This window comes from Natator depressus, chromosome 2, assembly GCF_965152275.1.
Source record: "Natator depressus isolate rNatDep1 chromosome 2, rNatDep2.hap1, whole genome shotgun sequence".
Taxonomy (NCBI): domain Eukaryota; kingdom Metazoa; phylum Chordata; order Testudines; family Cheloniidae; genus Natator; species Natator depressus.
The window spans coordinates 105,985,769-106,000,219 of NC_134235.1; the positions used below are offsets into that span (position 1 = coordinate 105,985,769).

Below are 14,451 nucleotides of genomic sequence, written 5' to 3' on the forward strand. Positions count from 1 at the left end.
TCATGGGGCAGGCACAGCGTCACATGATGCAGGTTTCCCAATCCCATTGTTCCATGGGCATCCTACTAGATTGCCAGTTGCTTTTCAACTGAAGTGGGCGGGGGGAGAGTGTGTGACAGGAGTGTGTATGTGGGGGAGACAGTGTGTTTTGGGGGCCAGTGTGTGTCCACATGCTGTTTTCGAAGTTCAGACAGTGTCAGGAAGCAACTGAGGCAGGGGAAGGGGGAAACCATGACATCAGCCCCCACCTCCCACCCTGGGCTCTCTGCACAGCAATCTCTCTAAACAGCACTCAATGGCTGTCGGAAACGGTGCTTTGAAAGGGGAGGGGTGCATGTCTCTAGGGCTGCGGAGTTCAAAACAATGAGCAGAGTGGTCACTTGAGGCATTATGGGACAGCTCTGGAGGCCGATTACAGCGCAGAAAGCAATCAAGTGTCTACACTGGCAATAGAGCACTGGAGCCTCTGTGCGAATAGCCTTACGACTCTCGTCAAGGTGGGTTTTTTTGCAGTGCTGCAACTGAGGAGTTTCTGCGCACAAAGTGGCATGGCAGTGTGTAGACATCTGCAGTTTGAGCGCAAAAAGCTGCTTTACTGTGCAGAAACTTGCCAGTGTAGTCAAGCCCTAAGGGTCAGAGCATCAGCTGCTGCTTAAGTCTGCCTCTGACCACATGGAAAAGAACAAGGTGGCACTGTTTGTCCAGCACACGGGATTCTCTGGGGCTCTGTGGGATTTTGGAGAAGGCTGAGGATGGGGCAAGGCAGGGTTGACTGCTCTTCACATTACTATCTCTTGCAGAGCCCCTAGATTTCCACCAGTTAGAAGTTAGAGCTTGGAACAAATCTCCTCTGCATTGCTACTGAGCAGTAAGAGGGGGTTCCAGGCTGCCTTGGCGGTGCGGGGAGGGGATGAGGGGCAACAGAGCAGTACACATTGGCTGCTGGCAGTGCAGCTGTCTCTTGCTTCTGAATCCCGAGGATCCACATAGCTGGGAGGCCCTGTCACACCACCCAAGCTCTGTGCCCTTTTACCTAAAGGAATTATTTACAGGGTATATACCACAAAGTAAACCTCCCAGTGTTTCTTTTGATTGCTTCCTGGTAGTAGTATTTTAATCCTTGTTAATCAGGAGGCATGGGTTGGGCTCTACTGGTAAGCAAGTATATAGATAAAAATGCTGATTCTCAGACGTATGTTGGTTACTATAATATTCTTCTAAATCTTTGGCTCAGATTTGGATTTCTGTAATGCAACATGGACAATTTGGTTAAAACTCAAATTTGGTACTTCAGGTTATTCAGGGAAAGGCTATCTCAGCAGGCATTGTAATTCCATTCATGCAACTCAGATGCATTTCTAGTGATGAAAGGGCTTTCATGACCTAGCTAAACTATGTTGTAAAATGAAATATTGTATAACAAGTGTTTTGTTGGTTTGGGTTGCTAGGCGTGGGTGCTTATGAATTTCAAGTTAGCAAGGTGGGGAAGTGACTACCAAGAGGGTAAAATTAAAGCTTCTCCTTTTCTGGAAAAACAAGGACTGCCACTGGTGCAGTCTTTGAGCCGTTTCTAAGTAGATACATCCTCTTGAGTTGTCACTTTTCTTTTCCTTTTCACAATTCCAAAACCATTTCACTTCAATTTACACATCGTCATTTAAGCAGGGTAAGTCTGGTCATCAGTACTTTAAAAGGAGACCGACAGAGAAAAGCCAGTGAAGGTAGTACACTTCCCTCTGATTCAGCGTTGAACCAGTGTTCCAGCACGCTGGTTAGGAAGGCAGGAGATGCCATCTTTCAGGTGATTTGTGAAATCAAGGTCCCAATCACTTGGGGTGGTAAATAACAATCCTATAGCACTTTTTGCAAAAGTAAGGGTGTTAGTCCTGTTTTCCTGGCACAGTTCCAGTTTGGATAATTATATGTCACTTATGTTATTCCTTCAAGTATTGTTCAGTTTCTATCCTGTGTTGTGGATTGGCTTGTAGTATTGCTCTTAAACATCTGCCACAAGAGGTGGCAGCATTTCAGAGACGCGTGGAATTAATATTATTTTTTTATTATTGTTGTTGTTTTGTTTTATTTGTAAAGCACTTTTCAAGATGAAAGTTTCTATTATCAGTATAAAACATTGGCATTATTACAGTCTGGGCTACTAATGTGCTTCATAGCTAATCTCTTAAGGTGTCGTGATTAGAAAACCCCTGAATTACTGAAGTTTTCTAAGTACTCCTGGCTATCTCGGAATTCCTTTGTATCTATCATAGGAAGTTACTGGTATTATCCATTGAGAGAACTGGGTTGTGGCAGAACATCATTGCTCATAACTGAGCACTATTTAAACATCTGTGCAGTATACAGAATAGTTACAGTTCAGTATAAGAGTTGTTGAGAGCAAAATAGAGCCGTGGATCAATCAGCCGTTAAAGGTAAGCATACAGACTTGCATGATTTCTAACATAGAATTAAGTTACAGGTTAGATTTTTCAAGACTACTTTTCATTTAATTATTTTCCTTTCTAAATTTCCAATGACTACAGATTTAATCTATTCCACAGCTATATCACATGTCCTACTAGTGATTATTCCTTTAATGGCTTCTTAAAGGTAATCCAGAAAGAACATCTGTTTCAACTTTAGAGTGTAAACAACAAAGATTATTTACCCTGTAAGTAGGAAATCAGCAGAATTTACTCATGAAAACAGTATCACAGTTCAATATTCTTGAGATATGTGCGTGGAGATAAGTTGTACAGCTCCTGTTAGTGCACACAGCCCTAAAATTTCCCCTCCCAGTAGCAGGGGCAGATATGGTGATTTCCCTGCTTTGGGTGGAGTTCACCCTCTCTCTGGATAGAGTTAAATCATCCCTGCCAGAGAGAATTTGTCCTTTGAGCTCATAAAAATGCTTCAGAAGAGGAAAAATGTTGCCTTTGGAATGGCCCAGATTCCAGGAAGTGTCAGGTATATTTAAGAAATTCCTTTTGGGTATATTCCCAACTCTCACCCCCAATAGTAACTCCACAGACACGTGCACACACATCCAATTTCAAACATCACAATTTGGCTGTTGTTCGATGCTATCAAAATATTCTGTTTAATTTTCAGAATCAAAGTATAAACATTTTCAGCAAAGTGCACTTAATTATATTTGTTTGCCAAGTGGCACCCTTGGTTATTTATATAATAAGCCTCATGGAGAAAACAAATGATTACACTTCCAAATCTCTTTCTTTTCCTCTGCAGAAATACACATCTCTGACTAATGGGGAAATTTCTATGGGGGCCCCTTATTAAAATGTTAACCAAACAATGCTGCCTGGCGTTTGAGTTAAGAATGAATCCCTGCAACCTTTAGTCTTATTCACCATCACTGATCCTTAATGCTTTCCTGAGTGCTGAGAACATCTGTTTGGTGGCCTATGAGAAATTACTTGCTAGATACAGTGCTGGTTCCAGTTGACAGGTATCAACATAGTACCTGGGACTAAATAGCTCCCTTGTAGGCAGGGCCAATATTAACATGTCTTGAAGCTTTGATTATCTGCTTGTCCTGAGGATGAAGGCATACTGGCAGCTCTGCTGCTGACCGTGCTGTACCTGCTTAGTAAGTAAAACAGATTTAGAGCCTGATCATCAGGTCTGGCTGAATACTGCTCAGCACAGGACCTTAGGGCAAGAAGTAAAAGTGACTTACTGCCACTTTTGCATTCCTGTAATCTTGGGCCAGTTCAGAGCAGACTCCAGCCTGAAAGTTAATTGCCGCTGTTTAGCTGGGATTGTTTTGGCAGCCAGAGATCACTGAAGTTCAGATTCTATCCAGACGTGCCTCTATGTGCTGCCATTTTGAGTTTGGAGAGAATTATTGTCAATCTAGTCCATTCTCCTACATTTTGGCAAGTGAGGTCAGTTTTTGAGCAAGTATAAGGGGAAAGAATAATAAAGGAAAAGCAAGGTATTTTGTGGTCAGACTTGTGGGCGATTTGCATATGCTAGGATTATTGCAGGATCAATGGAAAGAAACTCTTTTTTTTTTTTTTTTTTTTTTAAAGCGAGAGGTGAGTAACCCAATACAACCTGGGTGAAGCAGTGACCAGGAGTATTTTTAGTGATTTATTATAAGGGTGAAGCCAGGGAATTACCAGCTCTAAATCTTCTGTGTCCTGACTCTAAATGTTCCAAGAATTTCCGAGCAAGGGAAAGTATTTTCCCTCTTCTTCTTTATAGGTTTTTCTGTGGTTTCAACGATAGTTTTCAAGAGAGAGGACAACACACTATTTACTTCTCTGTGGAGCTGTCATACCTTTCTGTCGCTTTCCTCCTGTTGTAGGAATGTGATGAATCACTAACTATTCTGGTCATGGGGCCAGTTTGTCCACTACTTTGGAAAAAACTGTGCAGGGAACAGGAAACTTTGGATTCCCTCTAGCTTTGTTTCAATTTCATCATTCCATTGGGCGAGCTGGGTTTGTTTCTTGGTGGGAGAGGCAGCAGGTTCCGTTTACTACATCCTCCAATGTCATGAGGTCTGTAGAGATCTTGGGACACCTGTCTGAGGCCAGGGTCTCTGCACATTGCTGTCTTGGACCCTCCTTTTGGCTCCCTGCCCATTGACTTCTGTCCCTAAAAGCATCCTGCTGTGGGTGTTGAATGTAAGGGAAACACATACAGGGTAGTGCAAAAGGGGTCAGCTTTATCTTACGGAGTGTCTGGGAATGATAAGGTGGAGAGTGGCCCTCTTGCGTCATATGCCCTCTCTGTTCTCAGACATGCCCACGTAGGGGCTCCAAACCTGGGGGTCGGGGGCTGATGCCTGGAAGTGATCACTTCTCCCCCTTTTGCCGATCAGCCACATCTGCCAGATCACTGTCTCCTCTTATTAAAAATAAAGTGAGGATGACTGGGCCCTTTAAAGGTGACCTCTTTTTGGTAATGATGACCTACCTACAGTATTGTAAGTACAGGAGAATCATATAATCGATAGGAGTATGTTTAGATAATGTCATTCACAGAGTCCAGACAGTGGGCTGTTGGTCGCTTGGTTTGATTTGGTTAGGAGGTTTTCAGATGCAGTTTGGATTTCAGGGTCCTATGACAAACGCAATAAGTAATTGTTCATGAGGAAAAATAGAATGAATATAGAAAAAAACCATGCAATTTAATTCCTTTCTTCACCATCCATGCTATGTGTAGTAAGAGGAGGCCCTGAAACATAAACTCTTGTATCAGAGGCCCAGTCTGAGGCCTGAAGCCTGAACCAAAGTACTTCCAGGCAGTGTTAAACAAAGCTGGGCTGTGAGCCAGAGGCAGGTCCCACTCACAGAAGTTGGCAAGAAAAGGTTGTTAGAAGCACGTGCACACGCACATAAGTGCTAATGAGAGGAACTTGCGCCAAGACGGCATCAGAACACTCCACAGACATAACAAGCAACAGGCAGGTGCATCTTAAAGACAGGGTCAAAAGGACAACATGATGGGTAGATTCGTTTGAACTATGATGAGTAATCTGTCCTGCAACTGTATAGAAATAGGTCCGGGAGCACACATCGTTGTCCAGCCTAGGGGGCAGTGGAGTGTCCCGCCACTGACTGAGCTGTGTCCATTGCCAGGGAGCACAAATTCATAGTATGCCCTGTAAAGTCTACAGGGAACTATTACTGTGCTTCGTTTGACAATAAACCTGGCTCAGGTTCCTTCGTACCTTACTAGAGTCTGTGGTTTTTGGGGGTTCTCTCGGGGTCTGCTGTGTTAGCTGTCTGCGCAGAGCTGGGGCAGCACACAGAGGGAACACGCACGCAACCAACTGTTATCATCATCAAACAAGAGCAGAGCCCCACGCCGGTAGCTACCGACAACACTATGCAGTGAGGATTCCCTTGGTCTGTCAAAGAGAAAGTAAATAAGGAAGTGTTATTTATTCCTTCTCATAGCACAAAAATTAGGGGTCACCAAATGAAATTAATAGGCAGCAGGTTTAAAACAAACAAAAGGAAGTATTTTTTCACACAATGCACAGTCAACCTGTGGAACTCCTTGTCAGAGGATGTTGAGAAGACCAAGACTATAACAGGGTTCAAAAAAGAACTAGATAAATTCATGGAGGATAGGTCCATCGGTGGCTATTAACTAGGATGGGCAGGGATGGTGTCCCTAGCCTCTGTTTGCCAGAAGCTGGGAATGGGTGAAAGGGGATGGATCACTTGATGATTACCTGTTCTGTTCATTCCCTCTGGGGCACCTGGCATTGGCCACTGTCGGAGGACAGGATACTGAGCTAGATGGACCTTTGATCTGACGTAGTATGGCCGTTCTTATGTCAGCTACCTGATTCCCCAGACTTAAGGCTTAACTTTGCAGCTACTGTTCTCTGGTTGAGGAGCTCTCAGTAGCAGTCCATCCAGTACCATTCCTTTATTAACTGCATGGTTGGAGTTGCCCCAGCTTCTCTCTTTCTTCAGTGGCAGAGTGCCTTGCTGCTGCATTATATTGCTGCCTTCACCAGCTGACTGATGGACCAAGAGACAAGCTGAATAATGAAAACTGAGGGGATGGTGGTATCTTTCCAAGGCTGGCCTTGGCGGCGTACTATGTGCTCTGATGGCTCATTTATTGTATCTTATTCAGTAGAAATCGGCTTTGTAGAAAGCCAATGCATTTCTTTCATGTTGTCAAGGCTGAAGAAGTTTGAAATGAAAAGATCCGAAGGCAACATTGAATGGGCATGAGCAGTTAAAAGATGGGTTATGTAATATACAAATAATTGTAGGCTTGAAACGGAAGGGATCATTTTTAAGATAAGTGAATAATTATTTTCCTAAGTCAACATTCAGAATCCCCTAATTCATTATTTCCACTGTGCTGTTAGCAACACCAACAACAGAAATGGTATGAATCAAAAGGAGGGTGGTTTTATGCTCTTCTGCCAATGTGGCAATTCCCACAGCTAGGGATTTTGGGGTCAGGGAGAAGGAATGAACTTTCCTTCTTTGTGATCCAGCATTGAGTGCACACAAATTGTATCATATAAAGTTACTTTAAAGCATAGACATTTGCTCAGTTTTGAAAATTAGGGGAAATGTTTGTTCTTCATAGCAACCTTACTTAACTACCTCCAAATATGTATGGTAAGCAAAAGGTCCCAAAGGAATCTGCATAATAAACTGCAGTATGCTTATTGTGTTATAACCCCACTCTCTCTCTCTCTGTATGTATGTCTCTCTCTCTCTCACACACACTCTCACTCACACACACACACACACACACACACACACAACATATGATATGCATGTGATAATTTATTATGCACTGTTGACTGTTTCTTTTCCTCTTCTCCTGAGATGTAGAATTCTGCCCTCCCTCAGAATTAGTTTCCCTGATGCAGAGAATGGACAAGATTTGGACTGTCATGAAAACCAATTTTTCTCGACAATAAAAAGCTGCAGCTTTAAACCACACTACATGGTTAGAAATGGGAACTTTATACCACTGGGAAAAGGATTCCCAGCTTTCCAGTGAGGCCAGCATTTGCATCAAGCCCTGGAAGATCCTGTGAAAAAAGACTTTAAATCTGTGACAATTTTAAGTTTAGAAAAGACTTGTGGATAAATGTTTAGATTTTTTTGAGCCTTGCACAGCTGAACTTATGGGTAGTGATTTGTAGAAGTGTTGAGCACCTGCAACTCCACTGGCAGTCAGTGGGAGCTGTGAGCATTCAGGACCTCTGAAAATCAGTCTTTTATGGTAACTAAGGCCCTGATCCTGCAATGTGAATAAAACCTTTATACCACACCATTTTGTGCAGACTTGTGTAGGTACAGTAGAACATCAGAGTTTCAAACACCAGAGTTATGAACTGACCAGTAAACTACACACCTCATTTGGAACGGAAGTACGCAATCAGGCAGCTGTGGGGTAGGGGAGAAGCAAATATAGTACAGTACTGTGTTAAAAGTAAACTACTAAAAAGGGAGCGGAGGGATAAAGCAGCATTTTTCCTCTGTATAGTAAAGTTTCAAAGGTGTAACAAGTCAATGTTCAGTTGTAAACTTTTGAAAGAACAAGCATAACGTTTTGTTCAGAGTTACAAACAACCTCCATTCCAGAGGCATTCGTGATTCTGAGGTTCTACTGTATTAAATATATATATAAATTGCATGGGTGTTTTCTCTAATAAAATTGCAAACAATGCTTAGTGTTATGTCTTATCATAGTATAGTTAGGGGGTGAAAAACCATAGATATATTTAAGGCATCACATTACATATTGCCCAAGATGCAGAAGAAGAAAATGGTTCAAGCGTAATTTATGCACACTGGTTTCTTGGTTGATAGAAAACCTGTAAGGAACAGATTTTAGATAATTGTGCCCATTAGCACTAAACAAAATGAAACAAAAATACAAAAATACAGCATATTCTTGTTGGAGTATCTTTATCAGTTGGATAAGGATGTGGAGGAAAGGATGTTGAATGCGCATTAGCGTTTGGGTCATAGCCGGTGAGAAGAAGGAGGAGATGATCAGGGTAGGGGTGAGTGTGCCCTCAGTCAGTGAAGAGGCAGTTTCTTAGCATTGTAAACCACATCCTTCTGCTTCTGTGAAACAGTTAGAAAACAAAGTGTTTGATCTTGAAAACCATGCCAATTTATACTGCTTTCTCATTCCCTTTAGAGTAGTACTTAGTCATTTACTTTCAAAATGACTTTCAGGGGCGCTGCTATTTCAATTTGTTCTTCTTTGATTCCCTCACTCTAACCTTCCTTTTCAGATACTGTAAATTACTTCTAAATTGTTAGCTTTCTAAATTAGATTTCCTGCGTTAATGGCATGTTGTAACCATGGTGCTGAAGGCTACTGTTAGTTTAATTCAGGGCAAGAGGGTTAAGTGAAAATTACAGTTCCAAGATTATCACTCTCCATGTAAATTAGATCTATGGCACTGGAGCTTCTTATAAAGAAATTGCCTTTAAGCATTGAAAGTAGAATGAAAGTTAGGGCTGGAGTTTGCTTTTACTTTTATCCCAGTGTAAGGAGCAACATGTAGCTGTACTGCCCCAAAAGCAGCACAGGGAGGGAATTGTGACTCTGAAGGTCTAAGGCACAACCAAGATCTTGGATCGAATGGTCAATGAAATAGTGAGTGGGGGAAAAGTAAATACTATGTTTTTTGTTGTTGCCTTTGCTGGTGAGTTTTCCATGACTACTGCTCCCAAAAAACGGGGTGTTGTTGTTTTGTCTTTTAAACAGATATGCAGGTCAAAGTCCACGTTCTCTCCCTCTCTGTCCATTGTGGGTAGGTGGGGTGGGCTTTGAGGAGCCTGCATAGTGGCTCAGCATTCCAGCCTGCCATGCAGCTTAGCTCCATCAAAGCTTACCTATGTACAGCCCCAAACGAAAGGGGTTGGGGCAGGCTTTGAGGGCAAGTACATTGCCAAGTAGGCATACCCACGTGGTCCCACATACATTGAGCACAACCTGAGCCTTTGGGCTGTAGCAGTGGCCATGGAGTGGCTATACTGCCACTTTGCAGACTTGTGGAATAGATGTCCTCCTCTGCTTCCAGATCTCATTGGACCCCCGTACTGTGCTAAGCCTGACTATGTGAGGTTGGTGCTCTAAATTTAAACAGTCTGTTAATACATAATGTGACAGCAGCCTGTGCTCAAGAATTTGTACAATAGTTCCTGGGTTTTGTAAGACCAATAAAGTCATCTTGTTGTGCACTGCAAATGGCTTTCTCTGAGATGCTCTTTACATCTGCTTTTAATGCTTGATACAGATGGGAGGAGTAATTCCTTTATTCAGACAGGCTTAAAGTATTGTCATGGTGGGAGAAGGCTCCTCTATTTACTCCTGAGTCGTAATCATATCATGCCTTTTATTGTTTAAGTGTTGACTGTATTATGAGGTTGCAAAAGACACAAGAAGAGACTGGCTCTGCTCCAAAGAGCTTGAGGCTGAAATCCTACATGTTTTGAACTTTAGACCGGCAGCAATTTCCATTTTATCAATACTGAAATAAATAGTTTTGTTTAATAACTGAACCAAAAAATATTTACAGACAGCTTTCACTGCAACAGGACCATGCTGAATATGAATGTGCTCTGCCATGCCAAAGACCTTAAAGGTATGTCTGTACTTCAGTGTAAGCCCAGGGTTCAAACTGAGGCTCAAGACTAACCCCCCTTCTGTATACACACAAATAGTGCTAGCCCAGGGCTTGGAGCAGGATCCTGGCACCCCATGGGGGTGGAGGGTCTGAGCCTGAGTCGAGCCAGGAATTTGCAACGTAGATGCAGCCCTATTGGACTCAAAGTCTGGGAGTTTGTCAAAATTATTTCACAACCACACAGGCCAACTTTCTTTGTTCTCTGGACAGTCAAGTTTCCCCACACTGTACCACAAAGAAAGGGCTAGAGTGGCCACATTTTGGGAGATGCTAGGAAGGCTGGGATATGGGTGATTGGAGTTGGGCATACATAATGAGGTGTAGATATTGGAGCCCCAGGTTGGGTCTCAGGGTTCAACAATTCCTAACCTGAAGTTACAAATGAGTGTAGATGCTCAAGCCCTAGGTTAACAAACCCAGGGTCTACTAACTTGAGTTCTACTAACCCTGGGCTTACTTTGCAGTGTAGACATACCGTAAGAGACGACATCCCTGAACTGTTTATTTAATATGTGACTTTCATGTGGAAAATAAGTCAGAACCAGCAGCGCTTAGGCAGCCTTAGTTCAAAGGATTTCCCAATGTGATATGCTAACTTGGTCTAGATTCACAGCTTAGTACGTTGCCAAAGAGCCTGAGGTGAATGTTCAAGAAAACAAGTGCAGCAAAATAAAGTAAATCTAATTTTATCTGTCTAGGTTTCCATATCCTGTCCATCACTGAGGTATCTGAGCACCTTACACATTTATTAGAAAGAACAAAAGAGCTTTATTTGTTTTAACTCTGTGGGGTTTTTGGGCGGCAACTGAGGGGAAGGGCAGTGGAAGAAGCAAGTTTTGTGTTTTGCTTTGAATGCACGGAGGCTTGTGGCTATTCTGAGAGTGAATTCCACTTGATGGCTCTGTCTCCTGCACTCACAAGCCTCACTCTTGAGGTTGGCAGTTCCCATTACCATGGCTAATTTCTGTTTTAATTAGCAGAACTCCTTATTATGGGCCTTATTGTTTCCAGCCACTGCTGCTTGGGCATGCACCGGGAGGAGAGGCCTCAAGAAGGTTGGTGCATTATGGCGAGTGGTGGGAAGAACCAAGATTCTACCCACTTCCACCCCTGCCCATCTGTGTGGAAGGATAAAAAAACAGCCATGCAGGGGCTGCTGTTACTCCTGGATGGGACTGTTAAATGACCCACGCTTTGGTCCATAGGGTTTGATCCTTTTGGCCTTAGTCAAGCAAAGCTCTCATTTCAAAGGGACTTTACTGGGAGCTTTGCCCATGAAACAAGGTCAACTCCTTTATTCTTTTTCCTCCTGGATCTACCCTGGTTTCTTATCATAGGTGAGAAATTCTATATAGCTTTTTCCAGAGTCACAAGAGGAAGCTGTTGTGATCTCCAACAATGAAGCCTATGGCCAAGTAACATTCCAAATTTCTTTTTTTGTTTGTTTTTGTTTTAGGTCAATTTTGTAGCCTGTCAGCTGTTTGCCTTGTTGGCTGCTTTTTGGTTTCGAATTTATTTGAGCCCCAGCAATGTCAGTTCCGTTGTTCGTCATGCATTTGCCACTCTCTTTGGAATATACTTTGCTGTTTTCTGTTTTGGATGGTGAGTATTTAACTTTCAGATAAACAAATTATGCTAGCAATTATGTTTTATTTCATGTCAGTTTTCCTAGATCATTTGTGTTCAGTCCTGAGACAACTTGTGTGTTGCAGTCCTGCAAAACAACCACCACCTAACCGCCCCAAAGCCCCAGAACAAACTGTAATGACTTGCAGATGTATATCTACAGTGTTGTTGTAGCCCTGTCGGTCCCACAACATTAGAGAGACAAGGTGGGTGAGGTAATATCTGCTGTTGGTCCAACTTCCGTTGGTGAGAGAGACAAGCTGAAGAAGAGCTCTATGTAGCTCAAAAGCTTGTCTCTCTCACCAACAGATGCTGGTCCAATAAAAGATATTCCCTCCCCCACCTTGTCTCTCTTGTAGATGTATGTTGTATTTATCTATGGCAAGTTTACTGCAGGCATCAAAGAGGCACCATCGCCTAAGAAGACATAAACATATATCTTCATTAGAGGAGATGAATCCATTGTTGAGTATTCAATTTGATTATTTTTAAAAAAGAACATTTTAGACCCAAACTGGTTGACAGGATTCTTATTCGAAGCACTGTTCTAGTCACTCTGTAAAAACTGCATTGTGGGGTGGTTCCATGTTTACCGGCTGTATTTCAAATTTAGTTAGCTTACATGGCAGAAAAGGGATATTTTTTTCCCCATCAGCCCTGCAGTCTTACTTTTAGACTATCTAAATGTTTATCTTTTTGTTTTCAAGGTACTCAATCCATATTTTTGTACTGGTGATGATGAGCTATGGCATCATGAACATTGCGAGTATTCCCAACATCCACAGGTAAAGTTACATGGGGACAAGAATTCAATTACCCTGTTCCATCCAGAGGCTGGCAGCAACACAGAAGTTCATTCTGGTATCTTATCTCTCTGTTCTCACCACCTCCACTCAGTTGCAGCAGTTTTATGGATTTAACTAGAGTATCCACTGTATTGTCTAAATTTTGTGAATTTTTAGTTAGTGTATCACATCTGCCTACCAAAGAGAGGGAGGGCGTTTTGTACTTTTCCCAGTTTAGCCTCCTGCAGCTTCAGCAATTTACATGGAGACCTCTTGTCTTTAAGTTGTTGTTGGAGATTATGTCAGGCCACACTCTCTTCAGTATTGTGTCCTGGAGGATGGGTTTTAAAAAAACCTGTTCTTAATTTTTCCCTCTTGCTGTTTGGCCTTTATGCGTTTCCCATTTACCCCTGAGTTAGTTAGGCAGTCAGAATAAGATCACAGGCAGTTCAAAATCTGTGTTTTGTGAAACAAGTCAGTATTTTGGTACTGAACACAGAGCTTCCCAGAACTGCAAATACAGGAAATGCCATTGCCTTGATGACAAGAGAGCATTGAACCATCACCAGCCCAAAAGTAAAAGTTATAGACTGTCAGATTTTATTTATTCCTTATGCTAGGGTCAAAAAGAAAGGTACCTAGAGTTTCTGAAACTACCTTAGCCAGGTGTATGTTTAGTGTCTCACTGAACCTTATTGGGCAGATGGTACCTTGATCAGAATTGGCAAACTGTGTTGAAACCATAGCTGATTCTTGTATGAAGATAGGAAGCATCAGTAGAAGAGATTTACAGGGCAGTAGAGTAATTCTCTTTGCAATATTTTGCAAAACATAATCACAGATAATGTATTGTCTCAGAGTCCTTCAAGTGGTAATTCTTTGTTAGTGTTCATCCCTTCTTTCTCTGCATGTGGAATTGCTTTTCACTTGCTGTTATTTTGAGCTCTTAGTTGAAGATATGGAGGTAGTAATGTTACCTGGAAAACGGGTTTATGTAAGTAATCCAGAGGAACAGGTCAGCTGGCAGCCTGAGAGTTATTCCACCTTTTTGTTTTGGGTTGACTTGGGCATTGCTTAGACTATTGGATTAATGCTCCCATTAGGTCTAGTGTTGGTTTGTAATATATATCCTCTTGTCTACTCTCTTTGTGCAAGTTTTAGAACTCGCCTTCATTGGCTTAGACATACGCTCGTGGTCACTGCAGTTGTACCTGAAGACAGAATCCCTGTGCTTGCTTATAATTTGGTAGGGGCTCTCTGAGGGTTTACCTAGCACAGTCAGAAGGCAGAGCCAGAACTAGATCCCAGAAATCCTGATGTAGTTGATAACTAGCACTACACTGCCTGTGTGAAAAGAGACCAGAGAGAAAAGGTGCTAAAATACGCTTTGTTTCTTTCTTGATCAGTACTGGTGCCTGTGTCTTGGGGAAAGAAGGGAGCAATCTATTGTTCTGGATCAGTGGACCAAGTTGTAGAAACCAAATCTACAGCTAGAAATCCAATATTTATTCATGCCTGCATAGGAGAATGAGAAGAAATTGGCATACATTCAAGTTAAAGGATTTTCCTCTCACTCTTACTGTTTAGCCAATTATTCATGATGGAAAAAATAGCATATGTTGCAGCACAAATGAAGGCAGTTTACATAATGTTGTTGGCTATTGGAGTGCAGTAGTGAGTCATACTTTGAACTGCATTGGTTTGAAATTGTGATGGAACATGCTGAAAATCTTAGCAGGGCTGGGGAAGTTGGAACAGAGCCATTCCCCACTCTTAGCAATAGTTTTGTAGCTCAAACATAGAATGTTCAAATTAATTGAGGCAACATGAAAAGTAACTTAAATGATAAATGTTATGGATTAAAACGGGCTTGAA

At 42.2% G+C, this 14,451-nt stretch overlaps 1 protein-coding gene across 1 annotated transcript in view; it reads left to right on the forward strand.

Moving 5' to 3' along the window:
- The window catches only part of MBOAT1 (membrane bound glycerophospholipid O-acyltransferase 1), an 82,823-nt gene that overhangs the window by 21,018 nt on the left and 47,354 nt on the right, over nt 1–14,451 (forward strand). The window contains exons 2-3 of the mRNA XM_074943162.1: nt 11,622–11,767; nt 12,499–12,576. Coding sequence (XP_074799263.1) covers nt 11,622–11,767; nt 12,499–12,576 — 224 coding nt within the window. The remainder of the gene's footprint in view (nt 1–11,621; nt 11,768–12,498; nt 12,577–14,451) is intronic.